The sequence below is a fragment of the Magnolia sinica genome, chromosome 18 (genome assembly GCF_029962835.1).
Source record: "Magnolia sinica isolate HGM2019 chromosome 18, MsV1, whole genome shotgun sequence".
Classification (NCBI taxonomy): Eukaryota; Viridiplantae; Streptophyta; class Magnoliopsida; order Magnoliales; family Magnoliaceae; genus Magnolia; species Magnolia sinica.
Window position 1 is genome coordinate 31,953,132 of NC_080590.1, and position 23,326 is coordinate 31,976,457.

A 23,326-nucleotide genomic window follows, 5' to 3' on the forward strand; every position below is an offset into this window, starting at 1 on the left:
GAGCATGAATAAAACAGATGCATCATGGTGGGGCCCATGGGACACAGGCCACTAGCAGGTGGCTAGTGGCAGCGTCACTAGCCAAACCGCGTCCTACACATTTCAGATATTCCTTCGAAAAAGTTGGACCATTTGATTCAACCGTCAGTCTACTGGGTAGATTGTAGCCCAAGTAAGGAGAGAAACAGGCTAAGTTTTAAGGCAGGATATCTAATCATTATTTACAAGAAGATTAGAAAGCTCAGATCTACTACACGTGTTGCATATTGGTACATGTGCCTGCGTGTTGATGGGAGAAGGTCAGCACACGTGTGGAATTAGCGAACCTCTGCATTCTTCTCCGTGAATATAAGCGTGTGGGAGAGCCGAGCTGTTGCTTGCAGAGAGAGAGAGAGAGAGAGAGAGAGATGGCGGGAGTTGCAGAGGCGCAGAACAGAGCGAGCGGAAGAGGTCCTCCACCTCAGATGAGAGGCGGCCCTCCTCCTCGTCCCCGCTTCGAGGCCGTCGATCGCGAGAAGGTTCTCTCTCTCTCTCTCTCTCTCTCTCTCTCTCTCTCTCTGTCGGTCTGTCTGTCTCTCTGTCTGTCTCTCTCTCTCTCGTAAGCTTGGTGTTTGTAGTCCTCTTAGCATGTAATGATGTGCATGTATGGGTCTGATTTTCTCGTGTTATGATTGTCCGACTCACTGAGGCATTTTATCAAACATGGGATATCCATATTCGACTACCCAAGACATCGAAAGATATTGGGTGTCGTCATCATCGTCTTCATCGTCTACTCGATTCCTTCGGTCGAGGGATTGAAGAGGTGATTCAAGGTACGCACGCGGACATTTGCTCAAATGCGCACGCGCCAGGCTGTTCTTATGGCGGGGTTGCCGTGAGCATGTCCTAACCTAAAAAACAGGCACGCCACATGTGTGTGAGTGAAACATGCAGTTAGAGAAAGCTACTTGTGGTCTGTATTCAAGTTGCACCTTTGGCCCTCTTGATGAGTGGACCGTCCTTATTTTTCAGCTGGCGCGTGTTCACATTGGCCCTCATCTGATTAGTGGCTCAGATCCTGCACAAATGTGCCATGTTGGCATGTGCGCTGTTAATCGCCTTCATGTCTCCTTACCCAAATGGAAAAAATTCCTGGGAAAGATAGCATAATCCACGGTTGTTTTATTGTAAAAGGTTTTATGCTGTATAGCTTACATTACTCACATAGGCCATTTACTGTTGGAATTGAAGTATCAAGTTTGTGCCCTATTATATTCTGAAGCCTATCAGACATCCTTGGTTATTTTATTTTAAGGCTGGATCCAATACAAAGCTTTGTACATTAAACTAAACCTACAAAAGTCTAAATGGGTTTGGAATGTCTAAGTGCATTTAAGTCCATCCAAATACAGGTTGGAAGGGCATCTAAGTTCATCAAAGTGCTATGTACTTAAATCCACTTAGATGTACTTAAACACACTTAATTGGACATAGACATGATTAGGCACACTTGGATGCATATTGTACATAAAGCATAACATACAAAGCATTGTATTGGATCCAGGATCTTTTGTTTTTCATTAGTGTTTACTTCTATTATGATCTTACCGTAGATCTTGTGATGATTGTTTCTCACATTATATTTATGGTGATGATCCTAATCATATTAGGGTGCATATGGAAGATTTTCTCTTCCCAAGCCAGCTTGACAAGATATCACAAAAATGTAAATGAGGTTTGTTCAGGAGTTTAGGGTGGGAAAAGTGGGAAATCATAAACCCGTTCAGTGCTGGTACCCTTTTCCATGCTTCCCATAACAGGAATTACTCTTTGTTGGCCAAGAAGTCCCCTGGGCTGCCATTTGGTGGTGTCCAAGTGCAACCTTCAACATGATAATGTTATTTGCGAACAACACGTTATGCCTTCATGCACATGTCTCACCACATTCTGATTAACATTTAGATAATGCAACTTTATCTTGTTGGTGGGTTAGTTTGTCGGAAATCAGAAGCCTGTTTAGTGCCGGTGCCCCCTTTTCAATGCTTCCCATGACACGAATTGCATTTTGTTGGCCAAAAAATCCTGTCAACCACACAATTTGGTGGTGCATCCAAACACAACCTTCAATACGATGATAATGTTCTTCGCACACAACACATTATGCCATCATGCTCATGCATCACCACAGTCTGATTAACATTTAGATATTGCAACTTTATCTAGTTGGTAGGGTAGTTTGCTGCTCAAATGGTGTTGACCACCCTTTGGGACGTAGAGGAATGAGGTGTAAGTTGTAACATGCCCCATGCAAGTCCTCTTTGTTTGCTTAGGTGATCAATATGTGATCACCATTATGGGATTGGCACAAACCATTTTGGGTGGGTCTACAATACCTATTCTATTATCAAGTGAGGATTTTTGGGGATGTTCGATTGATGTAATTTGGTTATCGATTCAATGAGATCTCAATACCCAAATAGCAAGAATGGACAAATAACACACCCACAAAAATATTGGAGTAGAGATGATGAAACAACTTTATTGAAATTGAAACTTCTGAACTTCTTATGAATGCTAAAGTAAACCTAACAAAGCTCATGAAAACATAGTACCTCTACCTCCTACAATAACCCCTTTTTATAGACCCTATAAGACACATCCAAAAATCCCTATGAATCGTTAATTAAATTTCCAACTATCAGTTAGATTGATTACAAATTAATCTAGTAGATACTAATAGCAACAGCTCTAATCTACAAATAAATGGCTATATTTTCATGGTGTAGGATAAGTAAATGTAGCAACTCATCCCAAAAATCTTTAGAGCATCTTGAAACTCAACAACCTTGTTTCAGAATCAGCACACCCATCTTTGAAAATAGTAAATGGTGGTCTCTAAAGATTTGTCCCCAAAAGAAGGAAAGAAAGAAAGAAAAATTCAGCGCACATCGGGCCCCGTGTTGGTGTGGGGCTTGACTTAGTTAAGTAGGAGTAGTTGAGTGACTCATGCTCGATGGTGTGAGTAGCAGCAGTTGAGTGACTCATGTTCAATGGTGTGTTTAATTGCATCTTGGATTGTCAACACAGTTGACCCTAACACCCAAAATATTATGCGTCTCATGCTAGCTGGAAAAAAAAGAAAAGAAAAAGAGTAGGTCTCTCATACCAACTTCCCAAATGAGAAAATTTTCTATAGGTGATGCAATCACTCAGATTCCCATCCATGTGCAAGAAGAGCTGATTAAGTAGGGGACTCCAGTGCTCATGTGAACCCTTGCAATATCGGAAGGATAAGATTTGGTGATGTTTCTTTGGTATGCGATATGTCATTAGGTTATTTTGAACAGACTGCGTTCACTAGAAAGCAGCAATTTGATGTCAGCCAGTGCTAGTGCAAGAACTATGTCACCTGGACATGTGCTATGGATTCCAACTATCAAAATGTCCTAAAGTGTGCTGAATGGAGAATCATTTTGGGAACCTCAGTGTTGTGTCAATTTAAATTTCTGGTATGTTTACCTGTTGTATTATGTTAAATGATAAACAGTTGTATGGTGTTAAGATTAATGACATTAGGTGCCAAGTGGGTGTTCCCACTTACTAATCTCTTTGGGAACAATGTCTCCATCAATCTTGCTTCCATTTTATGAGAAAGAAAAAAGGGAAAAAATAATTCTTTTACATCTATCCAAACCATGATTCATCGATTTTCTCCTGGGGTTTCTTTAAAAAACTTTGGTTCCTTATCATGGTTGAAAGTGGTCCACAAACCTATGCAAATATTGTCAACATTGGGGTTTCTTTAAAAAATCTTTGGTTCCTTATTATGGTTGAAAGTGGTCCACAAACCTATGTGAATATTGTCAACCTTGATGAGAATTTTGCACTTTAATAAATTACTGATGTCTGATTCGCATGTAGTATACTGAAGTTTTTTATTGTAGAAGGTTCAGAACCATTCACTGGATATTACATACCTGCAAATGCCTTTCATCATCCAAAGTGGGCAGTAGCCCATTATGCTTAAAAGATGTCAGAAGTTACATGTTATGGGATGTGGCTAGTAATTGGATTGGGTTCTATAACCATATTGATTCCCCATTTCAGATCTAACAATATTGATTCCCAATGCATTTCTATAGACTTGTTTTCTAGAGGTACATATCCTCCTGTTGAAATAAGTTGCTAGATCAGTTCATGTCCCTTGTAACAACAATTTTGTTGTGGAAGGTTTTAAATTGGTTTCTTATATGGCTCGTCATCTAGCAAATTGCACCTATGCATGATATTCATGGTTCTAATATCGGTATCAGGTGTGTATCTGCCAGCCGAAAACCGATACAATATATAGGTGTAGCGTATCTTTATCAACCCATACCCGTTAAAAAATAAAAAAATAAAAAAAATAAAAATAAAATAAATAAATTATGGAAAAAAAAAATATTGAGCAATTCAAGAATACTGACTTGGGGGTGCGTGTTCGGGGTGTCTTGGACATGTGTTAATGGTGTATCAAATCATTATTTGATAAGAATACTGAATGTCTTCTTTTTTCTTTTTTTTCTGAAAGATGAGAACACTACTTGTCAGTAACTTGTTGATTGTAATAAACCTATGTACTCGACTATTAGATAGCGCTTTATTGTAATCAACCTATGTAATAGTCTATTACATTTTGCCTATGGGAGTTTTGTGCTCTTGTTGCCAGTCCCATTCCAGATAAAGGAGGGTTGCCTAAGGTTGGCAGCTAGCATCAAACTCATGCCATTACTTCCATCACGAATCCAGACAATATTCTTCGTGTACCATTCAAACTGAAAAGGAAATTTCATAGGATAGTTATAAGACCAGCCATACTTTATGGGACAGAATGTTGAGCAGATAAAGAACAAAATGTTCATAGAATGAGTGTAGCTGAAATGTTGAGATGGATGAGTGGCAAGATGAGGAAGAACAAAATTTGAAATGAATGCATTAGTACCAATAGGTAACAAGATGAGGGAAAGTAGACTTAGATGGTTTGGTCATGTGCCACGGAGACTAACAACCGTGCAGGTTATGAGTAAGTTGGTACAAGTTGAAGGATCTAAAAGGACAAGGGAAGGGCCCAAAAGGATGTGGATGGAGGTAGTAAGAAAAGACTTGATGACCTAAGACCTAATTGAAGGTTTGGCCCTTGATAGAGTGGAATGGAAAAACAGGATTCATGTAGGCTGTAGCCGACCCCAATTAACTGGGATAAGGCTTAGATGGCGACAATGATGATAAAGAATACTATTTGTCGGTTTGACCTACTGAAAGTCAACCAAACTCAGTCCAAATAGAACACAGATCAAGTGTGGTTTGGTAGATTAGGGCGCATTACAGTGAAGTACAATAAAAAGAGGCTGGAAAAAAAGGTGATCATTTACCCTTTCCCTTATTTTTCCCCAAAATGCTCCATTTTGCTTTGATTTGTCTAATCCCACTCAAGTCTTATGTTTAATCCCCAAAATAGGGCTATATCTAGTCTAAATGAGTTTATAAGCTTCATAAATATTTAAATGAAAAAATAACAAGGAAGAAATGAGAGAGAAAAACGAAAAGTAAAAATAAAAGGAGCCTTTATGGCTGTATTGCCCCCCTACAAACAGGCCATTTTTCAGGGACAGGCTGACCCATATTGCACATCATATGAGAAAGGAACAGATATGATGCTGCCATATTGGCCAATATGATGCTGATATTAGGGTCCACGATGATATTATATCTCATTGTTATTTAAACACCCAGTGATTCATCTCTTCTTCTGTCCCATTTATTCATGTAGTTGGTTTAGGAGTTTTCCCTGAGTCTAAACCTGGTTTATCAAGTGTTGAAAGTGAAGGAAATCATATGACTCAGCTGTGGTTATCAATAATGATTCATTGGATTGATTGATTCGGCCTTGGATGGGTACCTGCAAGCTATCTGTATAATCTTATGTCTTGTGCGTTATTTGGAACTTAGTCTTATTCATCATGTTATTGTTGATCAGAAGAAAAGAAAAGAAGCGAAAAAAAAAAAACCCCTCGTCCACTAAATTTGAACTAACAAGGGTGTGAAAGCCATAACACATGACATGTTGTTTTCTCACTTTATCATGTCTATAGTGAACTGTTCCTTATCTAAGTCTCCATTTTCATTTTTCTTCCCAAGTTATTTTTTTTTACCGCCTCCAAAGTTACATTTATTTTTTACCACCTCCCAAGTTATACTGTGATTCATATTGATACTAATTTGTTTACAATGCTTGCAGACTTGCCCTTTATTGCTTCGAGTGTTCACTAAGGTATTTGCATCCTTTCAAACTTTTTTTTTTCCTCTCAATGAGCTTAAAATACTTCCATCTAAGTTTTGCACTTGCACATTTTGACTATTATATTTTAAATGTCCTTTACATTCTCAAGTTGCGTCACTACTATGATGTTTTTAGAAGGTTGGGGAGATCTTTTCTTTGAACGTTCTGAACTTGTAAGTTCAGGTTCCTTATTGTTCTATTTCGAAAGCCTGGCTTCTTTTATTGAATGCCTCTCTTTTATAGTTACTCTATAGAATTCATCCCAATTGATTTTGTGGATGTCTTGATTGGATGTGAGGGTTGGAAATTTGTTGTGTTTAGGTCAGTGTTTTAAATAGCGGTAGCGTGATGTGTAGCGCTCAGCCCTCTATATCGTGTAGCGTAAATACATAGCGTGCAACGTAAGCTACACGATGCTTCTATTTTTTAATTTAAAAATAGGACAAATATAATAAATAGTGAAAAAAAGGAAAAAAAAAAAAAAACATAAAAATGCCTAAAAGATGATTCATTTTATTAATTATAAGCATGTTCAAAAAAGTTATTAGTTATCATTTATCAAAAGAGTGAAAGACAATCCACATATATAAGCCAAATCAAATAATTATCACATCAACAACTTTCTAAGCAAACCACTTTAATTAATAATGTCTAATTGAAACCACAAGTCACAATTATGAAAAGAAATAAAAATCCCATAGGTTAAAAGTATCAAATACAATACAAGTGTCACATTTTTCAACATTAGAAACAAAGAAAACCTGAAAAATAATAAAAAACTAAAATAGTAAAAAAATACATTGTAGCTTATGCTACGGACGCTACGCGCTATATAGTTGTACTGTACACTACAGGGGATTTACGCTATTTAGGACGCTACGTAGCGCTACGGCCACGCTACCGCTATGACACGGGCACTATTTGAAACACTAGTTTAGGTATCGTACGACCATATACTATGTTGTTTCTCTAATCATGACTAGTATTGTGAGAGAGGCAACAACATACATCATTGCTTACTAACTTTGTTACTTCAATACCAAAAGGGGCATTGGGAATAGTCTTGGCAACAGGCAGGCCTAAGGCTGGTTCAGGCCCGGATTTTGAACTAGTCGGGCCAGCCTATTCAAAATAATGGTTTTGACAGGCCCAAGCCCAGGCCCAGAACACTGCTAACCCTAACTGGGAATCATATCACAAGTGGTTTTCAATAACTAAGATTTATTTATTTATTTACAAGTGAATATGGTTCAATTAGAAAAGAGAGAAGATAAAATTAGCAGGACTCGGAACTTTCATCATGCTTACTCTACAATGTTTGAAGAGACCCTTGAAATACCATCCTTTGCAAGAGAATCCCCTTCAACATTTGCATCCTAGTGGACATGTGAAAGAGAGATCGGAATAATGGAGCTCAAATCCTTGATGATGAAATTTGTAACCACCAGGATCTACGACCTGTCTTTGCCCATTTAATGGTATTTGCTGAGTCCCCTTCAATAATAAGTGGGCTGATTTGATGATTCACAACATGGGGTGAATTGAGCAAAGACTAAAGCATTAGATGAATGTTCACAAAATTAGTTTGGTTTCATGCTAGGGAGGTCTACCCATTGTTGTCAAAAGTGATCGCTTAATCGATTATATGATTGCATAATCGCATAATGCCATCCATATGGCATATGTGATGGTCGCATATGCCATGTGGATGGTATGCGATTGCATATCACATAAAGCGATCACATATGCAATTATGCAGACGCATAATGCCATATGTAGTTGCATACTTTCCATTATTTATTTATTTATTTTAAGTTGTGCGATCGCATAAGAGATCGCACAGGATCGCTTATGCCATTTGACAACATTGGGTCTACCATTAAAGCTATTTTCAGACGGTCTTTATTGGCTTAGAGAAGGCTTACGATAGGGTCCCTAGGGAGTTAATTGGGTAGGTGTTGTGAAAGAAAGGAGTTTCAAGAGGATATATTGGCATGATTAAGGACATGTATGAGGGAGCAGTAACAAATTTGAGGACCACTAGTGGAGAAACATGTTCCCAATTACTATAGGCTTGCACCAGGAGTCAGCATTTAGCCTATACCTTTTTTCGCATTGGTTATGGATGAGTTTAGGGGGCATTTGCAAAAGGAGATCCCATGGTGTATGTTATTTGCAGATGACATAGTTTTGCTTGACATGACAATGGAGGGCATATACAAATCTAGATTTATGGAGGGATGCTTTAGAATTTAAAAGATTTAAAATAATTTGGACTAAAACAAAGTATATGGAATGCAATTTTAGTAACAATAGGTGTGGTAATGAGAAATTAGTTAAGATTGTTGACCAATGAATTTACCAAATGACCACTTTTGATAGCTTGGGCCAACAATTCATGAGAGTGGAGAGATTGAGAAAGATGTTACCCATAGAATTGAAGTGGGGTGGAAGAAATGGAGATGTTCCTTTGGAGTTTTATGTGATTGTCGTGAACCACTAAAAGGGAAATTTTATAGGATGGCTATAAGACCAGCCACGCTCTATGGGACAGAATGTCGGGCAATTAGGAACACATGTTGATATGATGAACATAGTTGGAACAAGGATGTTGAGATTGATAGTGTTAAGACAAGGATAGAATTAGACATGAATGCGTTTGAGGGAATTTCGGACTGGCACCAATAGGTAATAAGATAAGGAAAAGTATACTTAGATGGTTTGGTCATGTGCAACAAAGGGCAAGAACTGCTCCCATTAGAAGTGAGTTGGTACAACTTGAAGGTTCTAAAATGATGAGGGGAAGGCCCAAATGGACGTGAGTGGAGGTAGTAAGAAAGACCTGATGACCTCCGGTCTCTAACTGAAGATGTGGCACTTGATAGAGTGGAATGATGGAAGAGGATTCATGTAGCCAATCCCATTTAGTTGGGATAAGACAGATCATGATGATGATGATTTGATGATTCACCGCAATTCCAACTCCCTGGAGAAGCATTGCAACTTTAGTGTAATGGTGTTCTACAAATGATCCCTAACAACTCTGCCAATCCCAACGGGACCTGATTGTCCAAGGAACAGCCTTCAAAGTTCATTTTGATCCAACCCGAAGGTGGTGTGGTCCATCTTTCTACTGATCTTCTGTCATCCAACCTGTGCATCTGATAACATTGGGACAGTTGGATCCAAGCATTTGTTTGGATATTCTATTCATAAATTTATTAGCTTTTCCCCAATCTGATATACAGTCCGATTCCTTCTCAATAACCGTGGTGTTGCAGTCTTTCCCCCAAAATTTTTTGTTCTCTCTTTCCAGCCATAAGCTTCATAAAACTGCATGAAGCCAAATTCTCTACAAAAAACTGACTAATGGATGAGTGATTGTTGATCTGCCATCCATTGATAGGAGCCTCCAGTGAACCTAGGCGCTACTCGCATTAGTTTGAACTTTGAACTGATCAAAGGCTAGTCCAAACTCTCCATGCAAACCTATAGTGAACTACAATCTCTTCCTGGATGCAGCACATGGAGCATCTGTTGGGGAAAGAGTGGCCCCTGTTTTTTTTTTTTTTTTTTTGTTAAGTAATCTTGCTTTAGAGTTTTATCCCTGGCAGCCATCCAACAAAATGCATTGACTATTAACAGGATAGCAACAAACCACGGTCTGTTTCCAACCAGAAACTATTCCCTTCAGTGAGGGAAGGATAAAATGATCTCACAGTGAAACCCCCTTTCTGATTCCAGCCCCATCTTATTCTGTCCCCAGCCGATTGTGAAATGTAAACCTCTTCAAGCTCTTTCAACATCTGCGTTGACTTCTGGATCTCGTTATCAAGAAGATTGCAGTGAAAAATAGGTCCAACTCCCTTGGAACACATATTGAACAGTTTCATCTTTTTGGTCTGTGATCAGGTAAAGCTCTTGCAATTTTTTACAGTGAGGCATCTCTCTGCATCACCAATCCTCTCAGAAGCGGTTCCTTTCCCCTATTCAAACACTGTATTTAATATGCCTATTAAAACAGACCGTCAATGTAGAAATAGCCCTCCAAAAAGACCTTCACTGTTGAAATAGCCCTCCATACACAGCAGATCCCCTCTAAAGCCAAGATGTTCCTCAAAGCCATGTGTGTCATTGCGAATGGAGTGGTACTGATGTCTTGTTTAGGGTAGGCTTGCAAGTCACTATAATGTTGGACCTCATCCTTGGAAGCATTTTTAGTGAATATTATCAGTAGTAGTTACTCATGAATGATGCTATCATCCATTATGGAAATGGGGACGGGAGTAGGGACGCGTGGTAGGGTCTGAGAGAGATTAGGTGGGCAGTGGGCCACGCATCTAGGGGAAGCAGGGTTGGAGCGCTCGCCACGTGTCTCCTAACTCAAGTGGGGTCTGACGCCGCATGCTAGAGACGTGAGGATGGGGTTATCGGCAAAATGGGAGCCATGTGTCGCACAATGAGGCGAACCGCGTGCTGCACGGACTGGCGCCTGCCTGGCAGTGCCATTAGGAGGGGCCGCTGACAGCCTTTCTCGATTATGTGCTCCCCGGAAGCACCCAAGTGATGGTGCCACACGGTCTTCTTCAATGGCGTCGGTGACAGTGGGAGAGGGGTCCGGTTCCCTCAATCTCCATAGGTCGCCTCACGTAGGATTCGGCTTGTTCATCATCTCTCTTTGAACCGACTGAGATAGATTTATGTTATTCGCAACAACTTCAATATGAGATGGCATGTGATCCCCTTTGCTTCTTCTGATGCAAGCTCTAATGATGCCCATTTCTTCTCTTATTTTTGTTTTGGCATCCAATTCAATGAAGGAACCCACCCCAGATGCCGCTGAGATTAAAAACTCGTGGAACCATAGTTCTAGAGGAATCGACCAGATGAGGATCCAAACCTCCTCCTTGCCAAAATAAGAAAAATCAACCCACCTCAGAACTTTCAGCATGGGGCCGTCATTTTGCAAAGCCCCCTCCATAACCAGGAGATCCGAGTTGGCTCCTAGGCCGAGTTTGATCCATAACTCGTTGTAGCCGATGGGTTTCATGATATAAGCAAATGCCTTGAGTGCCACAACACTCGTCAATCCATCTTCGCACTTGAGAGATGGAGGCGCCTTCTTTAGTTATGATGACGACAGAATCTTCCAGATCCTTACTGGTACGAGTGAAGTATTCGTTGTTCACCTGCAGAATATGCTCTGGGGCTGCGTTATGAGAGTTCGGCATCGAAAATTTCTTATGCCCATCTTTGTCTCTAGAAAGTATTACTCTTGACTGCTAAGAGTTTTGGGAAGATGAACTGAGCAACACATCTTTGAACGAACTGGCTCCTTTAGATTGTTTGTTGTTGGGTTGGTAGATAAGTCTTCTCGTATTCTTAGAGGCCGAAGACTTGCCATGATCGATGTTCTTGAGATTTCGTTTTGGGCCAAATCTTGCCCTTTGAACCAGTAATGGAAATCCCACAAAGCTTTCTCCGTGAAGCATATGTACTGCCCGGGCCAGCTCCTCCTCTAAGCCCATTCTAATCAGCACAAAACCTCTGAACTAGCCATTTTTCCTATCCCTGGGCATGACAACGTCCATAACCGCGCCAGCCCGACCAAATACCCTCGAAAAGTTAATGGGGTACCACTCGGCCGGGAATCCCCTAACAAACAAGGTTGGATAACTCGCGTATGATTTGAGTTTATGAGGCGAATCCTTACCTTTACCTTTCCTACCAACGACAAGATGCCATAGATCGAACAAGGCATTAGTGTCGTGAAGTGTCGAACTCTCAACGTTAGAGGGAATAGAGTCGTCGCCAGCATTCCCCGGAGACTTACGACCATTCATGGGAGTGGACATGCGTCCGAGCGAGGTGCTCGGTAACGACAATGGCATCTCTCCCGTTACGATTGAATTTATCAGATAGAGAAAAGCTCAATCATTATTACAATTGAATTTATCAGATAGAGAAGCATGCATTTCTGCATTTGCACTTCCATCCACTCGTCTGATCCAGCCACCTGTTGGGATGGATATCCATCTGCCGACAAATGGCATTGTCGATGGGTACCAATCGGGTCTAATATCCGGATCCAACTCCATATCGGCCCCTATAGCTGCATTTAGGTCGGATCCGCAAGACTTGTTGAACTGGATATTCAATCTCAATGTTTCCCCAAGCCCTGATCCCAATCTGGATCGTAGATTGATCTCCCCGCTTCCTTCTTCACTAGCTGTCAAGCCTATGGACCTGCCTGACAATTTCCCAAGCATTCGGCCCCATACTTCATTGGCGCAGTTCTCAGTGGGGCAAAATCCAGCTATTTCGAGGCCCATCACTACTACACATCAGATCTATTCATGTGACCTCAATCTTCACTTTCTCGATAACGCTGAATCAGGGGAGATTGAAGATCGGTCCAACAACTCGGAGAACCCGACCTCCCTTGACTCTCTTCCTCCTTTACCTACAACTTCATATGGGTTGATATCTGATCAGGCCTCAGGAGGACATAATCGATCGGATTATCGAGGCCAAACTTTTACAAATTTGTATTGATACATCTACAGAGCAAGGGATTCTAAAGGAAAAGAAGACAATTTGAAAACGAAAACAGGGCGGCTCTCATCAACACCATCCAGAAGAAAAAGTGGATCAAAGATGTGATTGGTCACGTTGGCAAGGCCGTTAGGTTATCTTTCGGGGACTGCCCTGAAGACTATATCGCTTTATTCCAATGTGTGGAAGCTTGTGGAAGACCCCTATCTGTTACGAGATCGCCCAAAATCCGGCTGTCCAAATCTTGCAGCAACAGAGAATTGCAGCGTTTGGCTTCTTCTGCGGGATCATCCTTTGATTCTTTTCTCGCTACAGAGCGTCAGGGTACTCGGGGCAGTATGGTTTCCCTATAAAGATCATCTCTTGGAATGTAAGAGGGGTGGGATCTAAGCAGAAGAAGCGTCTGATCAAAGACTTCTACGGTTCTAAACACCCCGATATCATCTGTTTCCAGGAAACTAAAATCCAATATTTTAACGACAAGATAATAGGTTCTCTGTGGCAGGATGCTGATGTAAAATGCGTCGTGCTAGACGCCATCAGAAGTGTAGGTGGCATTTTAATTGCTTGGAAGTCTTCCCAATGGAGGCTGGTAAACTCTTGGTTGGGGTTTTTTGCGGTCTCGGTTGTTCTATCAGACATTTCTTCTAATCAAGAATTTTTGATTTCTTCTATGGCCCTACCCTTGATGCCATAAGGGCTGAATTCTAGGAGGAGCTGTCTGATTCCAGGCTAAAATTCTTGGGTCCTTGCTGTTTTGTTGGAGATTTCAACATCACCCGTTATTTTGAAGAAAAGTCTCATGGCAGAATTGTATCTCCTGCAATGCGTCTTTTTCTACCTGGATTGACAACCAGGAACTTGTTGATCTGCCTCTTCTCGGCTCCAAATTCACTTGGACTAACGGTAGAACGAATCCATCCATCTCTAGATAGGACAAATTCCTCGTCTCTCCGAACTGGTTGCAAAGGTTTCCTTTTCTATCTCAAACCATTCTTCCCAGGACAACTTCAGATCACAGCCCCATTATGTTATCGTCTGACGATTATGATTGAGGCCCAAAACCGTTCAGATTTGAATCCTCCTGGTTAAATACTAATGGTTTTTTCCAATTAGTTTCGGATTGGTGGGCTGGTTTTCAAGTTGCAGGTTTCGCAGGCTACAAGCTTTCTACCAAGCTCAGAATGCTCAAGGACAAGCTAAGACAGTGGAAGCAGGAAGTTTTATTCAAAAGGGCCTCAGAAATGGACTCGATAAAGGTAGATTTATAGACGATCGATGTTGGAGCTGAAGATGGCCTTATGTTGACTGAAATTTTATCCAAGTGAATCCACCTCATCCAGTCTCTATCTGCCATGGTGCTGGAGGATGAAATTGCTTGGAAGCAAAGATCTCGGGCCAAGTGGCTCAAGGAGGGGGATAAAAACACTGAATACTTTCATAGTATAGCCAGCATGCATGCTAGGAAAAATAGAATCAGCAGCATTATCGTCAATGGCCGTTGCATCGAAGACAAAGATGTTATTGCTGAGGAAGCGTTAACTCACTTCAGCTCCTTAGTGAAGACAGCTGGGTCAGACTGCATCTAGATCACCTTCGGATGGACTTCCTTTCTCTTGAGGACGCTGATGCATTAGAAGCCCCCTTTTCTATTGAAGAAGTGAAGCTGGCCGCGGACTCTTTAGGTTGTGATAAGGCCCCAGGCCCTGATGGTTATCCCATATGCTTCTATAACTTCTTCTGGGAGGTGATCAAAGAAGATATCATGATCTTCCTCAACGAATTTCATGACAGAGGAAGATTATCCAAAGGTTTGGGGTCCTCATTCATTACGCTTATCCTTGAAGTCTCGGGTGCTAGCTCTTTTAAACACTTCAGGCCTATATGTCTGTTAAGGGGTCCCTATAAATTTTTGGCAAAAGTCATGGCCTGTCGTTTAAGGAAGGTCATTGGTAAGATAATATCTGGGCACCAGAGTGCATTCATTTCTGGGAGACAGATCATCGATAGTGCTCTTATTGCTAATGAATGTTTACATTCTTGTCACAAAGATGGTTCGAAGGCTATTTTCTGTAAATTGGACATTGAAAAGGCCTATGACCATGTGGATTGGAAGTTTCTCCAATACATGATGAGGTGAATGGGCTTTGGTGAGAAATGGCGAGGTTGGATTGGGGAGTGTTTAAGGTTGGCCCACTTCTCGATTATCATCAATAGGACCCTGAAAGGCTTTTTCAGGAGCTCCAGAGGCATCCGCCAGGGGGACTTGCTTTCCCCTTTCTTATTCCTTATTGTGGGAGAAGCTCTCTCCAAAATGATTCAGGCAGGCCAAGAGGCGTGCCTCCTTTGCACATCAGAATGACAGGTATGCCCTCTCCTATCTGTCATATCCAGTATGCAAACGATACGCTGATTTTCAGTGAGGCTGCTCCTAACAAGGTTGGCAACTTCTGCACCACAATCTGTTGTTTCAAAGCTATGTTGGGCCTAAGGATCAATTTGTCTAAGGCTAAGATGTTTGGTGTTAATTTGAAGGATGAGGTGGTTAGAGCGTTTGTTGATTCTTTCGTGTGCTCTTCGACGGCTCTTCCAGCCTCCTTTGTTGGCCTCCCTTTATGTCTAGGCTCGCCCCCTAAATCTCTTTGGGACAGGTTTGAAAGCTACCTGGCTAGATGAAAATGCAGATATCTCTCTTTGGGAGGTCACCTCACTCTCATTAAGGCCGCCCTTTCAAACCTGCTATAATAGTTCGTGTCCCTTTTCAGATGCCCAGCTTCAATTTTGACCAAGCTTGAAAGATAAGATGCTATTTCCTTTGGCACGGCAAGGAAGAAAAAAAGAAGTTTTACCTGGTTCAATGGCAACAAGTGTGCAAACACCTCAACGAAGGTGGAACAGGAATAAAAAGACCTCAAAAGAATGAATAGGGCCCTCCTAGGGAAATGGATTTGGAGACTTGGGACTGAAGACGACAGCCTTTGGAACAAGATTATCAAAGTAAAATACGGCAAGTCTATCGGTGGTTGGACCAAAGATTCTTCTCACTATAGGGCCTCATCCCTTTGGAAAGGGATTCTATCTTTGCATAAGGACATGCTCAAAGGTATCGGCTACATTCTGGGTAATGGAGTTAGTATTTGGTTCTAGGAAGATATTTGGGTAGGTGACATGTCTTTGAAAGATGACTTCCTAAATATTTTCAGTCTCGCCTCCAACCCCGCCATCAACGTTGCTAACCACTTCTCTATTACGGCTAACAAAACGGAATGGTCAGTGGCCTGTAGGAGAAACCTTCAGGATTGGGAGGTCGAAGAATATGTGAGTCTTCTTGAGCGTATCTACAAGGGTATTCTAGACATCCATAGTCCAAACAAGCTATTCTGGAAGGCAGATAAACACGGTATCTTCTCAGTTAAATCTTTTTATTCCTTGCTGGACCATGTTTCGGTCTCTAATGATGATCGTCCCCCATTCCAATTTTGGAAATATTTTGTCCCCCCTAAGCATGCAGCCTTTGCTTGGTTGGTGGGGATCAAAAAGATTCTCACGGTGGATAATCTGAGAAAACGGGGAATGCCCATCGTCAACATCTGTCTTTGCTGCATGAAGAATGAAGAATCTATTGATCACCTGCTGCTCTTTTGCCCTTTCATCTATCGAATTTGGACAGAATTCCTCAGCTGCTTCAACATTAACTGGTGTTTTCCTAGTTCCGTGTCCTCTCTCCTTAAAGCTTGGCACGGGGTCATTTTGAGCAAGCAAAAGACGCAGCTATGGAGAATGGCAATTATCGCAATTTGGTGGTCAGTTTGGGAAGAAAGAAATGATAAATATTTCAGGGATTTATCTAGTTCGGAAGCGGTTATTGCTAGTAAGGCTAAGCGCCTCATGATCGAATGGGCAGTTTCCGGTGTGGATCTTAAGAATTGTAATTTGGTTTTTCTTGGAGCTTAGAGTTGATTGCTTCGTCGGCGATCTCTTTTGGCACTCTGTTTTATTTCCCTCTTTTCGTCTCTAGTATATATTAAGTGACTTTTCAAAAAAAAGTAGTTACTCATGAACGATAGAACCAAACGTCCATCTAGCTCAACAAGTTCAATACAGCAACATAATGTGGACAGTTAACAGTTCAATCAAACCATACAGCAACTTAATGTGGACAGTTAACAGTTCAATCAAACCATACAACAACTTAATGCGGACAGTTAACAGTTCAATCAAACCTCCTGTAATACAGTTATTCATGAAATTGGCAAATACACAAACAAATGATTGACCAATCGCATGTATTTGATTTTTATACCCTCCTAGCCCTCGTTCTGAAGAAGGGGTTTGGTCTTACTATGTGATTTCTGACGCTAGTGTTTTCCAGTAATAAGAACCATGACTGTTGCCAGCATCTGTTTCTGGAAGCAAGTCCTTTAGTTATATATGAACCAGTTGACAGAGATGAATGCTGCAATGGAAATGATAAATATAGCTGCAAAGTATTGGCCTTTACGATGGTTAAATATCGATTCTTTCTGCGTGTTTAGATGGGACTCCTTCCCTCTTGTTCCCATAAATGATTCTATGGCAAAAACCCTTCCAGTAGTCCAGGACATGCCTGCTTACTGTCCATTTCTCTTAAAGCTTGCTGCTTGCCTGATTTTAACTTTGGAGATGGGCACTAGTGAGCTGTAATTGACAGGTGTCCCCATAGTAGGTCGTATATCTGGTTTAGTCCCAGCTCAGTGCTAATAGGGCAGGCGAGAGTTGTGGAGCAAGGTGCTTGTGGATTTTCTTGGTCAATGTGTGGAAATGACCACTGTTTGTTCGAAATATCGGTATCGTGTTATGTATCGCATCCTTGGGATACTTATACGTATCGGTTATTGCATGGGATATACCGTTTCTATTGGGTAATTTATCACACTTTTTGAGAAACATTGGGAAAATTGTTGCATCTTTCAATGAACTTTCAATGAAACTTCAAGGATTGTTAAAAAAAGACCTTAATACACACTTTCAAATCATAACATCTCAAAAAGAAGTGCACATAAAAGGTTTTCTTTGTATTGGGTCCTAAGCTATGTGTTGTATTACTGAACTAATGCAACTATATTCAAATTGAATGCATAACATTTAGAGTGTTTGCATAAAAGGTTTTCTTTGAATGCATAACCCCTTCTCTTAAGATTCAGCGTCAGCGGCGTTACGCCGGCATCCACATCCTCCCTTCTGTCCTATTGGCATGGTTTCAAATTGGGCAAGCATATCTCCAAGCTTTGGAAATTGGCTCTTTTGGCTATATGGTGGGCGGTTTGGCAGGAGCGTAATGACAGATGCTTTAACAATGTTCAGGCTTCGGCTAAAGCTGTCGGGTCAAGAGCAAAGCAATTGATTATCGAATGGGCTTCTGCTGTGCCCTCTCTAAAAAATTTTAATTTTCTCTTTTTAGGTTGCTAGTTCCCTTTCGTTCTTTTGCTTTGGCTTCTGCTACCTCAGCAGTCCCTTTTGTTTTTTCTCTTTTGCTTAATGAATTCTCGTTGCTTTAAAAAAAAAAAAAAAAAAACATTTAGAGTGTTATGTGATGATAATTTCATTAAACACTCATAAATACTTTGAAATTAGTCTCAATCGATAGCTGGTTGAAGAGAAATTTCAATATATATATATATATATATATATATATATATATATATATATATATATATATATATATATATATATATATATTAAAAAATGATTTTTATTTTTTGGAAATTGACAAGGACTAAACAAATGAGTAGATCAGCCATCATACTTGCTTGATTTCATGTTTGGAGTGCAACATCGCAAGCAATTTGGGAGAAATTGGGGAAATTTTGAAATTTTCCCAAATCAAACTTCCTACACTCAAATTTCAAAATTAGAGTGTATGTGATGATCATTTCATCAAATACTCCTAAATATCTCCATGATTTTTCATACAAAACATAAAGAACCAATGAATTTATAACCATTTGACATTGATTTAACATAATTTCAACAAAAAAAAAAGGGGATTGGAAATTGAAAATGCTCACTAGATCGAACATGTGGGATATATCGACACTACTTGCGCGTTTCGTATCGCACAAGTGAGATAAAAGATATATCGTGGGATATATCGGCTGATATCATCGATATTTAAAACATTAGAAATGACAACTAATGATCCCCTTCTGACATTTTATCTTAACATTAAAAAAGCATGCATTGATGAAATTTGAACTAGATGTTACTAAATTGATTATTTTCCCAATTTGATTATTTCTATAGAAATGACTACGATGGTTTGTTTTACCATGCTAAATTGTTTTTCAATTGCCATTTTATTTATTCACCTCATGACACCTTCCAACCTTTAATTCTTGGGCACAGAAGATAAATTGAACCCTCATCCCCATTTGTGTATTGGCCTTTATTTATTGATGATGCAGGATGGTTTTCTAACCTATATGATGATAGATGAACTCAGATTTTCAATTTAAAACATGAGCAACAAAAGTATGAAATTTCAGCAACCTAGTCATAAACCAAACAATTAATCAAATAAGCAATTACATGTGATCTTAGGCTGCCGAATGCTCGTAGAAGGAACTAGTAAGATGTTAATTCGGAATAGGCCAATGGAATTAAGAAATTCCATCCAAAACATGAGGGTAGAATTATTTTAAAGGGAATCAAAGTCCTAAAGGGATTCTAAAAGATTCTAGGTTTAGGGAAAATAGGGTTAGAGTTATGGTTTGGAAATTGGGGAAATCGAAAATTAGTGTTTATTTGGAAGGAGAATCTAGGGTTTTAGGTTAGGATTTGGTTGAAGAAAGAAGAATAAGGAATGATGTAAGAAAAATGGCTGAAGTGAAGTGTACAAAACAGTCAATACAGATTGTCCGTATAGTCATACGAATGTACAGATTCACATGTATGGCTGGACTTTTTATTCGGGTATAGGTTGGGATGGTTTGGGTTTAAGAAGAAAAGGATAAAAGATCATGGAGAAGAAGATTTGAGAGGAAAATAGAGAAGAGATGAGAGAAAATACCTTTAGAGCTTGAGAAGAGAAGAGATGGATGAACAAGGCTTCGCATCAAGGTGGTTTTTATTTGGATTCATACAGAATGGGGTTTCATACCACATTCTTCATAAACACAAAACAAAGAGGAGAACTTCAAGTTTTTTCATTAACATTACATTAAAAATAATAATAATAATAATAATAATAAAAAATAAATAACAACTAGGGTTGGACGTCAAAGCCTTTATAGTCTAAAAGGTGGTCTTTTATAAAAAGAACATGAATGAAAAACGTGTTTGCTTTTAACTCCTTTGTAAATTACAAATACCCCCTGTAAAAGCATAAAACCAATAAAACATGTAAATAAAATTTTAAAACGTAAACTAAGTGCTCAAAACAAAAATCACTATAATTCCAAGAAATTAAGACTATCCAATGAACTTTGAAGACATCCATGATCATGGCGGGCCACGATCAAGTCGCATCCAACGGTCCGACTGAAGTCATCGCGATCCAACAGTCCGAAAACATCCTCCATGCAACCCACATGCTATGTGGGGTCTTCGGCTCCTCCTTGGGACTCAAACGGGTACTTGCCTGGCCATAGGGACACTTGGGCTCGGACCCTCCTCTGATATGTGTGTAATGGCGTCCATAATGTGATGTCCCCATCAATTCACCTCATCCCCATTTGTGTATCTTGATAAGACAACCGAGGATCAAACCCCGGATCACTTGCACACACTATACTGTCTCTACCAGCTCAACTAACAAGCTGGAGGCTAACTATTTGTTTTCTTGCTGGGTCATATGTTGTTGTAGCTATTAAGCTCTTTTCTGTTGTACAGATTGGACGTCATCATACCAAGGAAGACTTCGCTGTAAGAGGCAAAGAACCCAAGGATGAGGTCCAAATCTATACATGGAAAGATGCCACTCTACGTGAGCTGACTGATCTGGTATGTTTGATATATATATATATATTTCAATGCTGTTTCAAGAAGTATCTTGTTCGATTAATTGATAATGAATCTCTTTAGGTTAAGGAGGTTGCTCCTGAAGCAAGGAGAAGGGATGCAAAACTGTCATTTGCGTTTGTGTATCCTGACAAGAATGGTCGTTATGTGGTGAGACCGGTAAGTGGAGCCTCTCTCATGTTGAAGATTACGTAACTATTTGTGTGCTTTGGTGAGCATTGTTGCCTTTACTACCTGCCTAAAGGTGTGTTTGGTGGCAAGCAACCAAATTTTGGTTGATGCCGCTTCCTTAAAGACTTAATTCACTTACTGTAGTTCCAGATGGCATGAAAATGTAACCTGCATTGAGCAGGCTTCTGTTTCTCTGCCTCCCCTGCCTCACTGGTGATGTGGTTCCTTTCAGCTCATCAAGTAATACAGCGGTAGAATATATGTATATTATGCTCATGGAAGTTAATGTTGATTATCAAGTATGCATACTGCATGTGGTGTAAGAGGAGTTTTGTCTGTGGAAGCCATCACAGAAAGATACCACACCTATTGAGCAATTAGCATAGACTGCACTCAGCATCAATAATTGCATTGCACATGGACATCATACACAGGCTTTAGATGAACCGAAGGCATGCACCTTTCACTTGGTGGGTTGTTTAAAATATGGATGTTGTTTTTGTGTTCTGAAGGTAGGGATGACTCATTCATACGGGATTGGGAGGCGACCGGATGATGGAAAAGCATTGGCAGAACTTAGCTTTCAGGTAAACCCACATGGATTTTCATGTTTCCACTGTCACTTTTTCCACTGAGATACCATACAATGCTTGGTGAAAGAAAGCTTCTTCTGTTTTTACCCAACAATTGTTGGGTGGCACCTTTTTTTTATTATTATTATTTTTTTTGACCAAACAATTGCAAGGGCGGCACGTGTTTTGATAACCTAAGCCATTGATCTGATGGCAAACTATCACGGGATGGCCCATACCCTGATCTCTCTATTAGAGGAGCATACCCATTTGATGAAATTTGTCTACTATAAAGATTGTGTACATTTAATCAGATGGCTATGCTAATCATTCAATGGGAGAGATTTTGGGGGCATCTACATCTTTGGTCTGACACGGGGCCCCCACCATATGAATGATTTGGATTAAAAGAAATGGCAGGTCCTACACATACAATTTGTAGAGCCAATCAAATGCACAATCGAACATTGTATATATGTCTAATTTAACTTAGTTGAATGTCCACTGTCTGTCTTATTGTTGCATAGATCGGAGATTACTTGGATGTGGCCATTCTATAGAGAGAGAGGACAGCAGATTGCCTTAAAAAGCGGTGTGGACATTTTGCTCAGGATGCTTATAATGACATTGTCTTGATGACAACAGAGACTGGTAGGATGTTGCCCTTTTGATATACAGTCACTTTGATTTGTTGATATCCTGTTATCCTGTAAGGTGGGCCCAGACTCTGTTTTAGTGTCATGTTATGAATTTGTGTTGCATGTTGAATGTGGAAAACCATAATTAAGCTGTAACTCCTATCAAAACTCGTTTTATTCTCTCTTTAATCAACCGTTGCATATCTCAATTTGTTGAGATGGCTGGTCTTGGATTTTGAATCTGACCGACCCACCAAGAGGTTTTGGTTCCCTTACTGGATGATGATCATGGTAAGAGCCTGTCTGGGTTCCCTCTCATGTGTGGAGGATCCAACACCTTGATTTTTTGGATGGTGCATTGTTTTGGAATTCAAAATGTGCGTATTCTGCTACAAATCATGAAGGCCGAAACATTTCTCGAAGAATCACATCAGGTTGTGATTGCTGGAAATGCTAGCCACTCATTGTTGTGTCCATCAACCAATCCATATTGTGTTGAGAATGGTGGTCGACTTGATTTTTAGCCTTGAATAGGAATGTGGACCGCACATGCAAATGAATGGTTAATGCCCAGTGGCTGAGCCACACACTGTTTACAGAAATGCTCATCGGAATTTTGGACCAGGCTAAGAAGTTAGAATTGGGGGTTTCATAAGGTGACTCATTTAGTTGACCATCCGGATTTTGTGCCCATGTCAGGTGCCAAAAGTTCTCGTCAAAGTTCCCATGAGATCCATCTCTCTCTCTCTCTCTCTCTCTCTCTCTCTCTCTCTCTCTCTCTCTCTCTCTCTCAGCATATGATTCCTCAAGAAGTAGCAACCCAACTGGAAAGCACAGATCCCAGCCTTATATGCCACGGTCAACCTGTCCATTAGGGCCTGTTTGGATGCCTGTAAGTTGAGTAAGTAGGAAGTGACTTACAGGTGGTGTTTGGGGAGAGAAAAATTACCTGTAAATTACTTGCAACTTATGAGTCACAGGCAAATCTACCAAAAAACTGCTGGGAGATGGGGGTGAGAAGTCACTTCCCTATAAGTTACAACTTAAAATAACTTACAGGCATCCAAATAAGCCCGTAGGTAGCCCTCATT

General features: G+C 40.3%; 1 protein-coding gene across 2 annotated transcripts; it reads left to right on the top strand.

Moving 5' to 3' along the window:
* Positions 1 to 230: 230 nt before the first annotated feature.
* On the top strand, positions 231 to 22,338 carry LOC131232969 (histone deacetylase complex subunit SAP18). 2 transcript variants are annotated; one of them, XM_058229510.1, is made up of 6 exons: positions 288 to 518; positions 6,260 to 6,292; positions 20,726 to 20,836; positions 20,918 to 21,013; positions 21,538 to 21,612; positions 22,125 to 22,338. In XM_058229510.1, exons 1-6 carry the CDS (start codon positions 408 to 410, stop codon positions 22,155 to 22,157), a joined length of 459 nt encoding a protein of 152 aa, XP_058085493.1. In that variant the 5' UTR covers positions 288 to 407; the 3' UTR covers positions 22,158 to 22,338. The 2 variants fall into 2 exon arrangements, with proteins under 2 accessions (XP_058085494.1, XP_058085493.1); XM_058229511.1 differs by lacking the exon at positions 6,260 to 6,292 and having other exon boundaries at positions 231 to 518.
* Positions 22,339 to 23,326: the final 988 nt, after the last annotated feature.

Bases quoted from the DNA above. Each gene is read 5' to 3' on its own strand.
- LOC131232969 (XM_058229510.1), top strand. From the start codon at position 408: ATGGCGGGAGTTGCAGAGGCGCAGAACAGAGCGAGCGGAAGAGGTCCT. The intron at 20,837-20,917 runs GTATGTTTGATA...GAATCTCTTTAG, and splicing joins TACGTGAGCTGACTGATCTG to GTTAAGGAGGTTGCTCCTGA. The intron at 21,613-22,124 runs GTAAACCCACAT...ATTGTTGCATAG, and splicing joins TGGCAGAACTTAGCTTTCAG to ATCGGAGATTACTTGGATGT.